Here is an 18,920-nt window from a genome sequence, read left to right on the forward strand (position 1 = left end):
TATATATGAGGGTAGGGACAGCCCCCCCCCACAAAAGGAGGGGAAAACGCGCAAGCAATTAACAAACAGCAAGGACAACAACAATACAGGCGTAAACAAATAATAAGCTCGTTGGAAGAGCTTAAGATAAATACAGAGAGCGAGAGATAGATTTGGCCACTCAATGGCGTATTCGGCATCAAAGAGTATATGGCCCCATGCACAAACATATAATAGAGTCACTATTGTCCTCAAAAAATAATTGTGCCCATGATATCCTTTGTAGGTTCTGATGCTGGATACGCGCTTGTCACATGCCCATTCTCAATTCCAGGTCTCCTTTAGTACCCTTCCTTATATTTTTCTCACTTCCAGTGCCCCTGAACCCCTCCTTATCCCCCCTCTGTTTCTCTACCGCTGTCACTCAACTTAGTCATGGGCATAAACATGCAAGATGAAAATATTAACAGTTTTATTAAAAAAAAATGATAATAATAGCAAGTTATGGATACTCAGTGGCAGCCACAATCTTAGAACACCCCTTTCGCGTTCGCCTTTAAGGCAGGCAGCGTTGGTTTTATCATTATTATTCACTAATCGTGTTTGACCTGTACGTTAGCGCTGAAGTGCGGATATACAACCCTAATTTATCTACGAGATTTCGACTCATAAAATCAGCAAAGAACAATGTAACCCAAACAGTCGTTTAATTTAATCCGCCCCTATAAACGCACACAGACTAACCCTCGCCTATATTTAAACTCTTGACAGAACACAGCAGCGGTCATTTACAAAATCTTGGCAAACTTCAGCATTTTTTAATCGTCGGGGCATATACAAGCTTTAGTTTTAGTGATAAAGATAAACGTGTATGTATAAATCATCCACTCGGTAAATGTAAATCAGAAACAAACTTCGAAAAATTTGTCCAAGGAGTATATGCTTACAGGAATAGTCGGATTTAAGTCGTTGTTGTTTTGTTGGAGCTGTGGTATGGATATGTTTTGATAAGTTCTCGACTAGAGGAAGGTCGCATAGGACCAGGAGTTCACATTCCTTCAGAATAACATACCAAGAAACTTCTCAGAATGGATTCAGCAAAATGTCTGTTATTAGGCTTGGGAATTTCATTATGTGTCTTTTCGTTGGTAAGTATTTCTTATATTATAATAGTCAAGTTTTCGTTGAAATGTAAATTTATCATCTATTAAACATTTCGGTATAACATGCATGATTACAATAATTAAGAACTCTATATGGCGATGGTTAACACGCTAAATGTGAATATTTGAGCCGAGTTCGTTCAAATAAAAACAAATGGTTATCATTGTGTTTGTTTTGTTTTGGGATTCTTTAGCTTATTATGCATGTAAACTTAAATCTATAAAGATAAAATACACGTTTTTGTTTTCAATCCTATAATGATCTGTTTAAACAGAATTGTATAAATGTGGTACTCTATGGAAACGTTCGGTTTGTACTTTTTGATAGAGAGGCCAGATAATTTATTCATATACTGTGTGTACTAACCGTGTATATATGTAAAATTATAACAAACTTACATTTCTCTTTTTAGTTTTTTTTTTAATCCTTAGATAAGCCAAAATGACAAATTCCTATTCAAATTTTGATGAACTATAGCTGCGAGTGGTTATGAAAAACATGCACGAGGAAATGAGCTAAACAAAATATTAAATATCAAATGTTCGAATTTAGTCGGAGAGTGAGGGGTTAGCGTCGTATAGGGTGTAGGTGCATGAAGGGGGGGGGGTATGGAACATTAAATGCATAAATGGGGAGGAGAGTGGGGGTAGTCAAGAGTGATAATGATTTCAAAAAGTGGTTCTTTCTTTTTCTATGCATTCAATACACGCATTTTATTTTCTTTTATCTCATGAAGTGACGAGAACCGAAACCCAACATGATCTCATTAAGAAAACAGAAATGCATAAAAGCAAAACATTGAAACATATAGGCCTAGGTCATGTACTTCAAACAGGTTAATTGTATTACCCTTTCCCTTTATATTATTGTCTCATTTGACAATGACTAAAACAGAATTGTGACCGTTTACAAAGTTGTTGGCTTTCCGATTTAATATAAATACATGTCAATCAGTATATGGTGGTAGATTTCCATCTTAATTTAATTTCTATTGAAAAATAGTATACTTATTTAAAACTGTGTTGCCCAAATTGTGTAAGTGTTTTTCACAACATATGTATTATTGATTTTGTTTCTTTGCAACGGATACAAATACTTATGTTTATATATGGTATACAATTTGTTTTTGTTTGATGGAAGTGAAATAAATAAAATTGAATTGAATTTAGAAAATCATTACATCTCAAATAAACATAGATATTGCAATAAAACATATTTCATTTTTGTTGATAATGCTAATTAAGCTAATTGCTCCCTATTCAGACCCCCCCCCATTTTGAACCAGCATTCCTTACGTAAAGATATTACTTCTGAACATAATCTGTCATTGTTTTCTGGTGTTGCCACCCCTGCAACCTTCTTAAATCGTTATGTTATAGAACATATATTTTGTTCTTTCTTTTGATTGTGAAATCTATGTGTGAAAAAAGTTAAAGAATTCATAACAGTGAAAATAAAAAATCAAAAATAATTATTCAGGTTCCTTTTAAAGATAATCTACAATAACAATTCGACAATTATTTGGTGTCATGATATCTTATCGAGAATTGGATCAATAAGTTAAAGCATAGTAACGATTAATGAATTATAAATCGGCGATTCAAAACTTCTGTTATCGTCATTTTAATCATTTGATACTCTTTCTTCTTTCTTCCATTCTCTTCCTAGGCTCCCGGGTCTTGGTCCCCCTTTTTTCTTACTACTTGACAAATCATTTTGGGTGACCACCCCCCCCCCCTTGCTCTCCCTGTAGCGCCGCACCTGTAAATGGTAATTTTAAGTCTTGGAAAGGCGTCAACGATCGAAGGCTATTTGTCTGCATGAAGAAATTTCTTATGCCAAAAACTTAAAATTTTGGCGGACATATAACGGTTTATCCGTCCTGACATCGCATGCATTGATCCAGGTACCTCATGTACCCCCCCCCCTCGACCCAATTTGTTAATTAGAAACCCAGCCTTCGATGACAAGTGTTCCACTATTTTGAAGTGGCGCGGATGCATAATACAGGTTCGCATGTCAGAAATGAAAATAGTTCAAATAAGTGAAGAATTAAATCTTCGGAATAGGAACTGACACATTCTTTTTTTATGACGATTGTTTGTAACAATTTTAGATTTGTGATAAACGAATCCAGGATAACGAAATTTTCAAGTAACGAGTCGTACCCATACAGCATGCCTTGCGCTATCAATCAGCGTAATACTCCCTCATCGACCCGCGAAGATGTGTCCGGTCTGTCGTGATAAAAACATCGCCTGCTGACTTGGAACAAGTCATGCGGTGAAAGATTGCCGGCGATTATTTAGGTCAAGGGGTCAGATATATGTAGTTGAACTTGAAACCAACAATCCTCTGGTTGGGTAACACTGTCATTTTGATAAATATAACATGCATATATAATCAGAATTATTTTTCACACACGGTGTCTCATTTAGCCAAAAGTTTAACCAAGATTATTTTGGCCACTAAACTCTTAACTCTTAGTAGTCGATTTGACAGTCTCATAGGCTCAATACACCAACCTAGGAATGTTCTTTCCGATGAAGTTTTTTTCTTGATTCGTGTTCCTAAGGGGTCCTAGAACAAATTCAGCTTGGTTGCCAAAAGTTGCCGTTTGGGCAATTTTGCTAATTTGCATAAATCCAAAATGGCCGCCAGATGCCATCTTGAAAACCTAACTTTTGAACCCCTGTCCACAAAATGATGAGTAATGACTCGTTTTAGGGGTTTAGAGATGTGTAGAACTGATTTCTGTAATCATTTTTGCAATATAAGGTCATCTTTAGGTCAAATCCAAGATGGCCGCCATATGCAATCTTGAAAAATTGACTTGTGTTCCCCTTGCCCAAGAATGACGAGTAATACCTCTATTTAGGGGTTTTGGGGTGTGCAGAATCCATTTCTGCTTTCTATTTTGCAATATAATGTCATCTTCAGGTCAAATCCAAGATGGCCGCCATATGACACCATCTTGAAATATCAATTTTTGAACCCTTTGCCCCAGAATCATGCATAATAACTCTATTCATGAGTCATTAGGTATGTTGATTCAACATGTTCAATTCATGTAGTTATTTTGCACAAAGGATAATCTTCAGATAAAATCCAAGATGGCCGCCAACCGCCATCTTGAAAAATTACTGTCTGAGGCTTATACGTGTTAGAACTAATGTAAAGGGTTTTTAGTAAGATACTCATTTCTTTTATTAATTCTCAAGTTTTTGTCCCAAAATCATGAATAATATCCCTCTTTTCGTGAGTTATTTGGTATGTTTATTCAATTTCTGTTCATAATTTTGCAATGTAGGATCATCTCCAGGTCAAAATAATCCAACATGACCACTAAACGCCATATTAAGAAAAAAAAAATCTACTTCCGAGACTATTGAACCTTGAAGAAGTGCTGTCCCTAATAAGGTTGATGTTATGTATTGGAGCTCATGTAAGGGGATATCAGTGATAATGATTCATTTCTTTTAATCACTCCATTTTTAGTTCGAGGTCAAGTCATGTCTAAGATGGTGAGATGGTTGATAGATTTCGTCATTAACCGCTTACTTTAGAATTAAACCATTCAAAGTTTGGGCTATGATTTCGGGAGTTTTGATCCCTTTTTTATTTCTGTGCAACCATACTTTTCCAGTGAAATGACTTTGAAGTATTATTTGAATTAAAAAGTGATTTCTCCGTATTTTTTTCAAAAAATTGATTTAATTATTAATTTCCTTTATAATTATTATTGGACTTTTCCTCCTGACAAGAGCCATTGACTTGGTCAGCAGGAGTGCACTCTTTAGCCTCCTGCAGAAGATAGGCTCCCCAAGACTGTTCCACGGTCAGGATTGTTCTCATTCGTGAAATGTTTTACGGAAACGATGTCGCCCCTGCCTCTCAAGAAGTGGGACAAGACCTAGTCATACATAACAGCTGCCTGTCTTGTGCATGTAAGGGGTTTGGACCATCCATCAGACTTTGAGACAGTCAGAAATCCTGATAGACTCAAGACACCGACTGTCCTCCAGATATGTATATCAACAGCACACACTCGTCTGGTTATGGTGGACTCCTCACCTACCTTGGACCGACTATATGTCTCTTGTCCCCTTTCACAGGACAAACATATAAGCATCAGGATTGTAAAATCTGTCACAGTCATGGCCAAGCTCCTGCACGGAAGTAAGTCCTGGAAAACGTACGCCGACCAAGAAAAGTGGCTAAACACCTTCCATGTCAGCTGCCTCGGACGTATCATGCACGTTAAATTGCAGGACAAAGTGAAAAATACAGAGGCCCTTCAGCGTACGTGCTGGCATCAAAAGCTTATTCTCGCTCCTTAGTCAAAGGCACCTCAGGTGGTTGGGGCATGTTTGCCCCATGAAACCTTGGCGAATCCCTTCTTGGATTCGCCAAGGTAAGGTAAGCTGTGTGATTGGTCTCACCCCATGGATAGATCACACCTCCGTTTTAAAGACACATGCAAATATGACATAAAACTTGCCGGCATAGACACTAACACTTATGAAGGTGAAGATGATAGTCGCCATCCATTCTATGGAGAGCTACTAAGTACAGGGGTCAAGACGTCAGAAAATAATCGGAATGCTAAATTGGCAGACCAAAGGCCTAGGAGGAAGGCTAGGGCAGCATCTCTATATAAACGTGTCTCAGCGCCATCCTCCTTCATCTGTAAAAATTTGCTCTAGAGACTGCCACTCTATAGTGGAGCTCTATAGTCACTCTCGAAAATGTAAGGCCTAGCGCTACACCATCGTCTTTTAAGGCGAACTGATGCCTACCAATCATTGGACACATTGATTTAGAAAAATAATATTGATAAAACACTTTCAAATTGAAATAAGACCCTAAAAGCCTCTTCAGTACAAAGGTATGAATGGACCTTAAAAAATACACTCGAAATGGATAGCCCAAACCTAAAGAGGATTCATTTTAAGTTGAGCAATTAATGTTGAAATGAACTTGAGAATTAATAAAAGAAATGAGTATTCTTACTGAAATCCCTTTACATTAGTTCTAACACGTATAAGCCTCAGACAGTAATTTTTCAAGATGGCGGTTGGCGGCCATCTTGGATTTGATCTGAAGATTATCTTTTGTGCAAAATAACTACATGAATTGAATCAACATGCCTAATGACTCATTAATAGAGTTATTATTCATGATTCTGGGGCAAAGGGTTCAACAATTGATATTTCAAGATGGCGTCATATGGCGGCCATCTTGGATTTGACCTGAAGATGACATTACATTGCAAAATAGATAGCAGAAATGGATTCTGCACACCCCCAAACCCCTAAATAGAGGTATTACTCGTCATTCTGGGGCAAGGGGAACACAAGTCAATTTTTCAAGATTGCATATGGCGGCCATCTTGGATTTGACCTAAAGATGACCTTAAATTGCAAAAATGATTACAGAAATCAGTTCTACACATCTCTAAACCCCTAAAACGAGTCATTACTCATCATTTTGTGGACAGGGGTTCAAAAGTTAGGTTTTCAAGATGGCATCTGGCGGCCATTTTGGATTTATGCAAATTAGCAAAATTGCCCAAACGGCAACTTTTGGCAACCAAGCTGAATTTGTTCTAGGACCCCATAGGAACACGAATCAAGAAAAAAACTTCATCGGAAAGAACATTTCTAGGTTTGGAAAATGTCAAATCGACTATAGGTTCAACTTTAACTTAAAGCAGAGATTGGCTTTGGTGGGAGGGGGTGGCATGTATAGATGGGGCAGGCTTGAGGAGTTCTTGCGCAAAAAAAAATCACGAAGAAAAAAAGAGAGAAGGAAAGAAAAGGAAACAGAGAATGTTGAAATATAATTATTTTCTGAATATTACATCTAAATCTATCATTGAATTGGATTTTTGTAAAAAGAGGTCGAAATTTTTGCTTGATCAGTTCGCTCGCTCGAATCTTTTTAAAAATAAATACATTTTCGCGACGAGCCATATATAGCCCCTTCAACCTTTTTTGCTCAATTTGCCAGTGGGGCCTGGGGGTGGCATACGATGAGCAAAAAAAAAAATTTCGTCCATCCATGAATAAATACTTCAATGCTAACTCCTCTCTTATAATTTTATTTGACGTAAACAGGTGAAAACCTTCTATCGATCTGCCTATGATATGACATGCATCCCACTGGCATCTTGTATAACCGGTTCACACGCAACGATTATTATCGATAATTCGATTTGTTCAGAGATTTCCGGTCAATTTGTTGAGATGGTCACATACAGCATACTCACAGATTTGAATATAGGTAGTTGTACGATGATTTAGAAAATTACACAGTAAGATATATGTAGCATGGAAATGGTAAAATCATGAATGCTCCAGTGATATTAGCATCAAATTCTACTACATTTTATTCCAAAATCAGGTCGCAGACCATTCGTAAGGTGCGCGGTGGCCTTAACACTATACCTGCCACAATGGATGAAAACAAAAAAAATATTTTTCAGAAAATAAAACAAGAGCAGTTTATTCATGGCGGTGCTATTCTTTAAGTATGAAACTAAATGAAATCAAAATCGTATTTCAAACGAGAATTTGATGCAAAATCGTCACATTTGATACATAGGGCTGTAAAGAAAGTATACAAACATACGGTACATTTTGACCAACATAATTTCAACATGAGGAAGATCCATGTAATTTAAAGTGCTATGATGTGCGCACTTTCATTTTCCATCATAGTTTGTTGCTTCTAAAGGAATTTCTATTCATATGCTGTAAAAGAAGTGCAGTACGTCATGAACACATTTCAATAAACACTATCAATTATCCAGATCGATTTGATCTAAAATCAATATGACAACTATAACCCTGTATGTGTAATTTCAAAGTTTATGTCAGCGATTTCGTGACTCAATGAGGAGAGTTGCCAATATTTCCATGGCAACTGACGTTTATTGCCAACATTGGCATACAGATGACCCGCGTGAACGCAAAATGAGTTCAACAAGACCAATTATATGGTCACTGTTTTATCCCTTAAGCAATTTGTTTGAAGGTTGATACATAAAATTTGCAGATCGTGCAATTTTATTTGGATAATATGGGCATGTCGTACTTATAATGATTGTAGCGATTTTTATTTCATACTCCACAGCCTGATCGAAAAAATACAAAGAAACAATAAAGAAAGAACTGAGACCCGTGAAGCCATGAATGGCCTCTCAGTGGTGCAAATATTGTCCATTGGCTAACAACATAATTATTTTTGATTCATTCGAAAAATTCTATAAATTGATAGATCTCCCCTAAATATAAGTTACCTTCAGTAATAAAAACAAAATGTGAAATTCGCCTCACTATATATATATAGGCCAATGGCATCCCTCCCTCTAAAAAAAATAATAAATAAAAAATCGCTACCAAGAAAAAGAAAGAAGGTGAAATACGATATAATTTTTGAAATATTATGTCAAAAGTTATCACAAATAGGATTTTTGTATTAGAAAATAAAATCATTTTTTTCGAAAATAAGGATCGTGATCGTTCTGTCAAGACCTAGCCTTCAAAGCAATATTAATAAGCGAACAATCAACATGGCTCTAAGCGCTTTTGATTTCGACCCTAAACATTGTTCAAATTATAGGGCCAATAACAGTGAACACCGAATATTTTTTTTTATTGTAATGAAATGCTTATTGTTATGTGTGACAAATGTTTTTAAAGAGCTGTAGAAAACTTGAAATGGGGGGGGGGGATTTCTAGAACCAAATCAGGGAATAGTATTTCATGATGATGTAATACGAAAGAAGTGAAAATAATTTTTGGAGCATCCACTGGTATGCATCAGACTGTTTATTCGAAATAATACTAATAAACTCTTTATCTTTTTCATCTGATTTTGTGTTTAGGTTTTTCTTTTCATATCACCTTGTTCATTTGTTCTGGAATCCCCCCATACATGGATCTAAACTCTTTATCGGAAGTTTCAGAACTTCCTATATAATCAAGGGATAACATTATAGGAAAATAAGTATATATTTCCGGAAAACTCCGGAACAACCACAACATTCTATGTGCATTAATTCACCTGACCGATTGTACACAACAGTGACTGCGAGAAGATAATATGCTAAATTACACGGTTTTGTACATATTTACAGCAAAACAAGGGAGGGCTGGTGCAGTTCCGTAGCCCCCTCCCCCTGCACAATGGACTACTTTGTCATTTTCCTCCATTATGAGAGGTGTTATGGGAAACACTGGATGTGTTACGGAAAATTCACCGAGCAAAATTCAGAAAATTTCATCAAATTCCAATAACAAATAATAAAGTTCTTAAATTTCAAAGTTTAGCAATATTTTTTTGGTGAAAATTGCTGTATATGCATATCGTCATTAATATTCATCAAGATGTCATGTCAACACTTTTTTTTAACTTACGTTATTACATGAAATCATGATTATTTCATATTTTCATACATTATTATTTTGTGTGTCCTTTATGATTAATTAGGTTGCAGCAATGGATATCTGATGCATTAAACATTTTTCAGTCCAATTTTATAATTCTTTGAGGTCAAAATATGAATGAAGATTATTTCAGTGTCTGGAAATTTGACATCATAATTTTGCTCATTGAATATTTATGAACGTATGCACTGTTTTACCAAAATAATGTGTTTAAAATGGAATAACTTTGTTATTCATTAATTGTCTAATTTTGATCAAATTTTCATCAATTGTGTGTCTGTTGTTTTCTTCATATTCAGCCTGGAACACCCCTTATATTTAATGTAAAATAATCTCCCTTCTTCATCTTCTTCTTTTATATATTCCCTCTTCTTCTGCCTATAAAATAGATTAGGATTGTGTTCATCCGATACATGACTTTTCATCTATGTATCGATAACTTTAGAATTTATTATTTTTCTCGAGTGAAATGTCCTTATTGACGATTTTTTTTGTTGTTGTTGAAGTAATGACAGTAAAAATCGTGAATTGCATATCATTCCTCTTCCTATCTCATTCTAAATTCCATTAGGTGTCATGCATCGATGCCAAAGAAAAGGCTAAAAAGATTCACGCCCCAAGCTATGGTAAGTGAATTTTTAGAAGGTGATAATAATCAGTACTTGTATAATTTCCAACTTCCAAGCCTTCTTATTTTCATTTTTTAGTTTGAGAAAATGTATCCCATATCATATCATATTCGTATCTTTTTGTTCAATCATCAATATTGGAAACTGTGACTAGGATCTTAAAAATTGTTAAAACATTTGTTTTAGGTTTGTAAATGCATGTCACATTTTATGTATTCAGATTTATCGTTTGTATTCTCATTTTATCCTTTATAATGTTAGCAATTACATCTGTATACTAGAATAGTTATGTTTGTGCTGTGATGTTAACACATTGTTATCGTTATTGATATTGTTGTTAAGTAAATAAATAAACTCAACTCAACTCAACTATCCTAGCTTTATTGGTATAGAGCTAATGATAATTTCGCTTTGACACAGCTGGGTGCATAGTACTCAATCTTGATGATAATTTTGTAACAAATTTTAAGTCCCTGAAAGTCCCCATTCTTTATTTTCTTTAACCATAAGTCACACCATTGCACGAAACTCAATCAGTATTATTGCAGGGGCGGTGCCAGGATATTTTAAGAAGGGGGGGGGGGGTCACCTCATTTGTTCTCAATTAAATTGAGTTTTGCTGCGACCGAGATCTCTTCTTTTTCTCTCTCTTATAGTTCAATCAACTTTCTACTTTTTTTTAGATCCTGTTTTATATTTTCCTCTTTTTTCTTCCTTTTTTTTTGTTAACTCCTTTAGGAAATCGTGTGAGTGTCGCCACTGACACCTGTTATTTTGACCTGCATTAATCAAATTTGAATAACTTTACTGATTTACTTTACTGAATTTACTGATTCCTATGCCAATGATGCTTTAGCGAGCAAGATCGATTTGGTACAAAAGGTAGACGAAGGACACCACCGGTGGCGACGTGACACCGATGATGATGATGACGACGACGAGGAGGACATCGATCCGGCGATTGCTGAGTTGGACAGAATCCTTGCCGAAATACGAGCCACACATGAGAGCGCCCAATACATGGCAGGGCATACGAGAGCAAGTAGTAACCGTAAGTGACTTCAGTACAGTAGACATATACACATTTTCAGGGGGGGGGGCGGCACTTTAAGGGAATTACCTATTTAATTTTCAAAGCGGAAATTTTGGTTTTGTTTGACATTTTCATTTATCGAGAAGAGATCGAGATATGGATATGATCGAAAAAAAAAGTTAAGTTGATATAGATAATGAGAGCGGGAGGAGGTGGGGTCCAGCGCGGGTATAGGTTTGCGTAAAGTAATACACAAAATTTCAAGAAATATGATCCAATATCTTTAATTTGGTGTATTTTATTTCTTTATATCAATAAATTTTTTTATCAGGCAACAGAAATCAGAAATGCAAATAATATAACAATAAAACCTAATGGTAATGAATGCCGGTACGGTGGGTAGGCCTGTTAATAAAATGGAATTCGAATTTCAGGATTGTTTATAGATTATCCAAATGATAGTCATAAAAACATGCATTTCTATATGACTAATTAGCGTTCCAATGAGACCCAAATTAGATGTGATGTTCAATGAAATCGATTGTGCCGGCGATTGTATGCTTGTGTTTTTTTAAGGAAGTTGTGCAAAAATACTGGTAGTCAAGGTGATTCACTTTCACTGTACATTGTGTTTCCTTTTGGAAAGATGAATTTACTCGGTCGATATGCAAAATGAGTTATGTTCATAGGCGGCGGAATCGGGGGGATGGGGGGGGGGGGGGACAGATCCCCCTAAATAAATTTGAGGTGGGGGGGGGACGACCCCCCCTAAAATTTTAGTTAGTTTAGTTTTCCTGCGTCCCCCTAAGTTCATATGCCCCCCTAAAAAGGGTTTGGTCCCCCATAAAATTTAGGTTGATGACCTTTTTTTTTTTGGCTTGTCATTTTTTTTTACCTGTGTCCATCACAAAATTTCAGGTGGACCCCTCCAAATTTTGTTGGCTTCCGCTGCCAATTAATGGTTATGTTTATGCGTTAATTCAAATTACTCACAAATGTCCTTAAAAAAACCCGAAGCATAAATGAAACATAATTGAAATTCATCGCAGCCAAAGGCTGATCAGTTGCGAAATTTTGTACAAGGTAAAATACAAAATCTATTCAATATCAATGACCATAACAAAATGACATGTAAAAGGAATAAAATAAATGTTATATGTTGAAATTTAAAAAAGGAGTAAAGTAGAATAATTGTATACATGCGATAACGGTTGTAACCATGGGCAGTATGATTCTATTGAGATATAGTCAGTAATACGGGTCAGTTATTCATGCGCTTGCGTGAATGAAATAAGAAAATAAGAAACAGAAATTATAAACAAATGGTCAATTCTTTAAAGAATTGAAGATGAAATATAACTGTGCCGGAATAAGTTGGAAATGAAAAAGGATGTCGATAGGGTTGGTAAAACTGCTTAAAGGGATTTTGTTAATGGGATAAGTGTATTTCACCTGGCTTACACGGAAATAAGAGACATGTCATAAATCTAATGATTGATTAAATATTTTCTGCTGTACGTACATGTACAATAAACGTTGAACTTTGTGAAACACACAGTATAAGGACGTTCCACAGTTAAAGTGAAATCCATGTCATTTTCACCAAACTTTGGACATAGATACTTTAGAATCTTAATATTCGAAATATGCAAAAATTAAATTGGTCCATGTGTTTGATTTTTGATATAGAGCTTCAAAGTTCACCCAATTGTTGATGTTCTTAAGAATTGTGCATTCAAAATAATTTGCCATTTAGACCGCCCAAGATTACTACAATTATGGGTTTAGGCCTATATTACTCAGTCAAAATACATGAAAAAGTCATCAAATTTTGCAAGAGAGTTAATAATTGTATCGTTAAAATGGAGAATCTATTAATAGTGCTATTTCTTTTTGTTCGCAATTTTAAGTTTAACAGCATTGTCAGTTCCCGGGGTCATGAAGTTCTTAAAAATAGCATTTCTCCGAAAGACCATTCAACAGGCCCCTCATGGTGTACCGGTAGCTAGTACTACTAGTCAATGGCAAAACAATAAGCTTGCGGACCGGAGAAATATCAAGGGCAAGCGAGGGCAAGGCGGTTTGACAAGCCAAAAACCAGAGAAAATAAAAGTTTTTTGAAGATTTGTTCGAACTAAGACTTTATTAGATTCATGAAGGTAAGCCGAAAGCTTCGTGAAGTTCGCCTTTTTTGTAATTGTAGTTTTTTTTTTTTTGCTGATATATAAAATCAAATCAGACCGTAAATGAAGGGAGCTCCGCCGCCGAAGCTGGGGTGACGGAGCTCGTTGAGTTACCGGTAGAAGGGATTTTTTCCCCCACCGGTGCGGCCTCGGCCGCGAAATGTTGACGTGTTCTCTCTTTCCTGTCCCTGGAATTGGAATGAAATCTATTCGCCGGCATAAAGGGGGCCCCATGTTTCTTGCGAATTCCCCTACACCAGTTCCAGTTGACATTGCTTGCTCTTTATGATTTATCAACTCAAGAGTTAATCTAGGCAAGCCATAGATTTATAGTTAGGCTATTTAGGCCTAGGAAATTACTATGACTGTGAGTGTGATTAGTGTTTTCTTCAAGCTGCATTGACTGCCTCCTTCAATCCCAAAGATTCTCGCAGTATTGTAGTACCAGGGCCCGGCAGGTACAATACACCAGGTGAACACCCTACTCTTTGACAAATAGTGTAAATTTATTGGTTTTAACGTGGATAGGTTGTGACCACTCTAGGCGACAACGCAATACTTACCCGTGTTAAGAAACTGGGACTCCACTCACGCGCATTTGGGCCGCCCTAGCTTAGAACTAAGCTTTGTTTCACGAAAAATTGAATATTCTTATAATTCAATACATGTAACTAATTAGATTAGTACATGTACTGTTAAATCGGTACTCACCGGTTCTTTTCTTGAATTTTCTTGAAAATTCCCACGCTTCTGGCTTCAATTCTGCGATAGATTCTGTCGCCATAGACAGCTACACGTGCAACTTTATTTATAAATGGAGCGCCCCTTACGAGAGTCGCTAATGCCGCGGAAAAATTGTTAGGCATTTTGGCCTGTGGTCAAGGCGTTCTTCTGTTCTATTTTTTTTATAGGTATGAGATCGAAATCACAGCGACTATTCACACTGTTCCATAATGATTCCGAAAGGAGGTGCAACACCCCCCACCCACATGGGCGCAAATCCCAGGGGGACACTTCCCCCTAACCCAAAATAGTAGGGGCACATTATCAAATGTCCCCCTACTATTTTTGTTCTTTTATATATGATGGAAAGAAATAGGCCTACATCATTTAAATCGAAGTAAAACATGTATTTTGGACGAGACGACCTTCTTTTGGGGGTGATAAACCTTCCTTTTTGTTTTTTTTTGTTTGTTTTTGTTTTTTTTTTGCCTGTTTTCCAGCCCCTGGTCCCCTACCTTAGATTTCCACCCTTGCCTCCCACTACTCTTGATATTGTTTGCGAATCTGTTTTGTAAATTAAAGGGGAATTTCACCCTGATAAAAAGATGATGAAAATATGAGAAAAATCATTTCAAAATATCGATGAAGGTGTTATTTGACAAAAAATGGAGTTGATAGAATTTAGAATGCTTGATTTATTGTGACGTCTATAACGAGCAGTTGCTCTATCCTAAATATAAAATGCCCAAATTTCCCATTTTTAATGGTCTGTAACGACCCACTTTTTTCTTTTTGATAACAAGTATGAATTGATGTACTAAATGTACCATAAAAATCATTATCATGTATTTCTTGACATTTCATTTACTTTTTTACCATAATAATAGCTGCTTGCAAAGGCCTACGCCGTCACAAAAAACCCGGGGGGGGCCACTTACATTGACGAGTGGATACCATGCGCGACCAAAAAAAAAGGAAAAAGGATGTCCTTTTCACGATAGGGCACGTTACCTACGTAACGTGATAAGGGTGTCAAAAACACAAAAATAACGAAAAAAGGGTATCTATTAATTCGCTAGGAAAACCGTCGTGTTTAGGGTCTAATTTGCGGGGATGATAAAACAAAATCAAAATGTTTTATAAAGGATGTCCTTTTTGCTCCAACACTTCGTGTTTAGAGTCCGATTTGCGCGAGGTGTAGAAGGTGGGGTCGTACTAAACCAAATAAGGTAAAGCCGACGACCGAAGGACCCGTAACAATAAAACATTCTTGTACTTGTTTAGGGGTTCATTTCAGGGAATATTTGCCAAGAGTATCGTTTTGTTTCCAATACTTGTTAAGGGTAGGGTTTCACACGCCAATACTTGTTAAGGGGTGCATTTTCAGAATATGGAAATTACGTGTTTAGGGTGCTTTTCGAGACCCCATGGTCGCGCATGGTATCCACTCGTGAATGGAAGTGGCCCCCCCCCCGGGCAAAAAAAAATCTTACCTTTGAAAAAGATTGGTGGGGGATGGATTTTCCTCGAACGCATACCAATTTTTTTTCTGCTATTTTCATAATAAACTTTAAATGAATTCAACTTTGCACTACTTAATTTTTTCAAAGACAAAATAACAAAATTACATCTCGTCATCATCATCATCACCACTATCATTAGCATCACCATCATCATCACCACAACCGTCACCACAACCATCATCATCACCAAGATAATTTTCATCATCATCATTGCCATCATCATCTTTTTTTTTCTTTATTTTTCCCCCATCCCTTCTTTTTTTTTCTTCCAATATTCCTCCTTTTTTTTAGAGCGGCACACCGTCATGCTCCCTCACTGATTATCCGCCTCTATATGCTTGGTGTTGTATAAATTGGCGGATACCTCATAAAATGAAATACTGAAGAGAAAATAAGGAAAGGGAAAAAGTAAGAAGAAAAAGAAGATGAGAAGAAGACAAAAAGAAAGCCAAACAAATGAAACAAAACAATGTCAAAATTTCGTAATAAAGTCTTCTACGTCAGTTTAATAATGATGTTTTCATTGAAATGAGAACAAAAAAAGAATTGAAACCATAGGCGGCGGAAGCGGGGACGTTCCCCCCTAAATTTGTTGTTGACCTTTTTTTTTTTTTTTTTGCTTGTCAATTTATTTTCCTACGTCCCCCCCTAAAATGTTTGGGTTGAGAGCCTTTTATTTTTTTGCTTGTCAAAATTTTTTAGGTTGTCCCCTCCTAAAATTTGGGGCTTCCGCCGCCAATGATTGAAACAATGAGGTAAAAAGGACTACATTATATAGTGTAAAGAAATAGAGGGAAGCTCCGAGACAATAAAAAGGTTGAAAAAGAAAAAAATGTGAAAACACAAAGCTCTCACAACATGAGCATAATAACAAATAATAACAAATAAGCGAGGACAAGTAGCTGAGGGACCCCCCCCAACTCTCTCTCTCTAGTTATCTATCTATCTATCTATCCGACTCGATTATATAAGAGAAGAATTTACTAATCAAAATATTATGAGCAAAAAGCACGAGCTGATATTTTGTATGAATATTCAAAACTGATAGAGAGACGCAATCGAATTATTCGATTGCGACAAAATTGATGATCTGAGAATTTATTGTTTTTAGGAATTCATTAAAAGCATAAAGTTGATCAGCATTAAAATATGGCAGGCGCAACCCATGAGCTAAAGCTTTATAGGCATACACCGATAAAAAAATTTAAGTATTTTTGGTAATCATGAAAAAAATTGATATTTCATGAAAGAAAGCTCAAATCCCGAGGAGGAATATTCTTATGAATTGACTTAAAAAAAAACTGTGGTAAGCCCCATTTAATATTTGATTATAAGTCGAATAAAACAGTAAAAGCTGAAAAACGTTCGCGTGATATTTGGCAACCTCCCCCCCCCCCAAAAAAATAAATAAATAAAAAAAAAAAAAAAGTTTTTAACTATAATAATGATCGAAGGTAATTTTGTCTCGCGTAGAACTGGACAAATGAAAAAAAGATTGTCACTAAAAAAATGAAGGTAATTTTGACCCACGTAAAATTTGGCGAGCCCCCCCCCCAAAAAAAAAGGAAAAAAGGTTTTAACAAGCAAAAAAAAGGCTAAAAAGAGAAAGAAGAGACAAGAATATGAACGAATTAAATATCCCCATTACAAATAATGCTGTGATCATCATAATTAGGGGTCGCATAACTAGCATGAACAACGTATTTAAATCCAAAATATTTACTACAAATCTCAATAGGGGGATCGGGCAGAAATGCTCACACCCACCCCCCCCCCGATCCGCCACTGATTCCAATCAATAATGACATTTATCTGCAATACTGATACTTTGGAATCAAGATACTGAAGATTGATACGCTTTACATAAATTATGAACGTCTGACAAAAAGATAATCTACCGATCACCTGACCGATCAGCTGACCAGTTCGCGTATCACTTCGGAGTTGATCACTCGTCGCAGCTGTGTGGAACGCTCACCGAAAATCAACAAAAAGGGCCTGAAATGTAAGTTTATTGTAATTCATTTTAATTTCAACTCATTTTTGGAAGTATTTAAAGGCTTCCCACCAAATGAAAGTCATATCGCATAACTCCAATTTGTATTAAGGCGTACATTTACCAAAGTCTTGGGTTTGAAATCAGAACTGAATTGTCTAACCCATAATTTTGGGTAATGTCGCCTATGAGGTCCATACATGTTAATGTTTGGACCTCATTGGTACTAGGAGTGGTTGTGACTCCTATACACGCCACAGGACCAACATTTGTGTCCTTTCCGATGGACAGTGTTTTCCAACTGGATTCACACCTTGCGCTTCGTGCTTGCTTTAATTTGTTGGTGAGATGTGTGTCTCCTCATACAACATATACATGTATATAGGCCTATGTGTGAGGGTGTGTGTGGGGATGTGTTTGTTTTGTGTGATCCAGTGCCTCTGGTTAACACCCAAGTGCAGTCAAGTGTACTTTTACTGAGGAGAATATTAATGTTAATGCATGAAATGGGCCAAAAATGTAAGACGACAACAAAATGAAAATCTCAGTCATCATGCCATGGTCATTGACATAGATCTATTCAAGAGCAACAGAATAACAGATCTAGTGTTAGATCTAATTTAATTATAAGACTTTCATTCACTTATGAAAAAAATATGTGGTCTTTCTTTTTTTTATCAGAGTCCGAGAGTGATAACAAAAAAATGATAATAGAAATGGTATATGTACCTCATGTCTGAAGATTAGATACGAGGCAATTTATTTCAAACTGGGTCTGACATCAATGAGATTCTCTGAACACAAGTTTTAAATGAAGTATATTATTTCATTGATGAAATGTTTGTATAATTTTTATGCCTTCCTAACAAAGTGCTGTTGAAATTTGTATCTCTGACTTTGGTCCTTATTTAATCATCTTTCTGCAACAGAATATCAAGTGAGGCTTCAGGGAGGATCATCAGAATATGAAGGTAGGGTGGAGATCAGATACCAAAACCAGTGGTACATGGTATGTGATGATGGCTGGGGTATCGAGGAAGCTAACGTCGTCTGCAACCAGCTGGGTTATGAGTAAGTGTAAAAGACTAATTTTTTGCAATATCGGTACTTTATTTCTTTGCTCATGCCCTCATTTGCCAATACAAATGCATTCATACATGTAGGTTTTTTATTCATTTATCTGTTCTATACACAAACAAAGAAAATAAATCATTTCCTTAATGTGTGATATAATCAA

At 36.2% G+C, this 18,920-nt stretch overlaps 1 protein-coding gene across 3 annotated transcripts in view; it reads left to right on the forward strand.

Annotated features, from left to right (window-relative positions):
• Positions 1-697: 697 nt before the first annotated feature.
• The window catches only part of LOC121431817 (plasminogen-like), a 39,627-nt gene continuing 21,404 nt past the window's right edge, over positions 698-18,920 (forward strand). The window contains exons 1-4 of one of the 3 annotated variants that reach the window (XM_041629560.1): positions 698-1,127; positions 10,168-10,222; positions 11,082-11,276; positions 18,613-18,754. In XM_041629560.1, the coding sequence (XP_041485494.1) occupies positions 1,068-1,127; positions 10,168-10,222; positions 11,082-11,276; positions 18,613-18,754 (452 nt within the window). In that variant the 5' untranslated portion in view covers positions 698-1,067. Of the gene's footprint in view, positions 1,128-10,167; positions 10,223-11,081; positions 11,277-13,296; positions 13,418-18,612; positions 18,755-18,920 lie in introns of those variants that run through there. The other 2 variants (XM_041629562.1, XM_041629561.1) reach the window with 2 other exon arrangements.

This window comes from Lytechinus variegatus, chromosome 18, assembly GCF_018143015.1.
Source record: "Lytechinus variegatus isolate NC3 chromosome 18, Lvar_3.0, whole genome shotgun sequence".
Taxonomy (NCBI): domain Eukaryota; kingdom Metazoa; phylum Echinodermata; class Echinoidea; order Temnopleuroida; family Toxopneustidae; genus Lytechinus; species Lytechinus variegatus.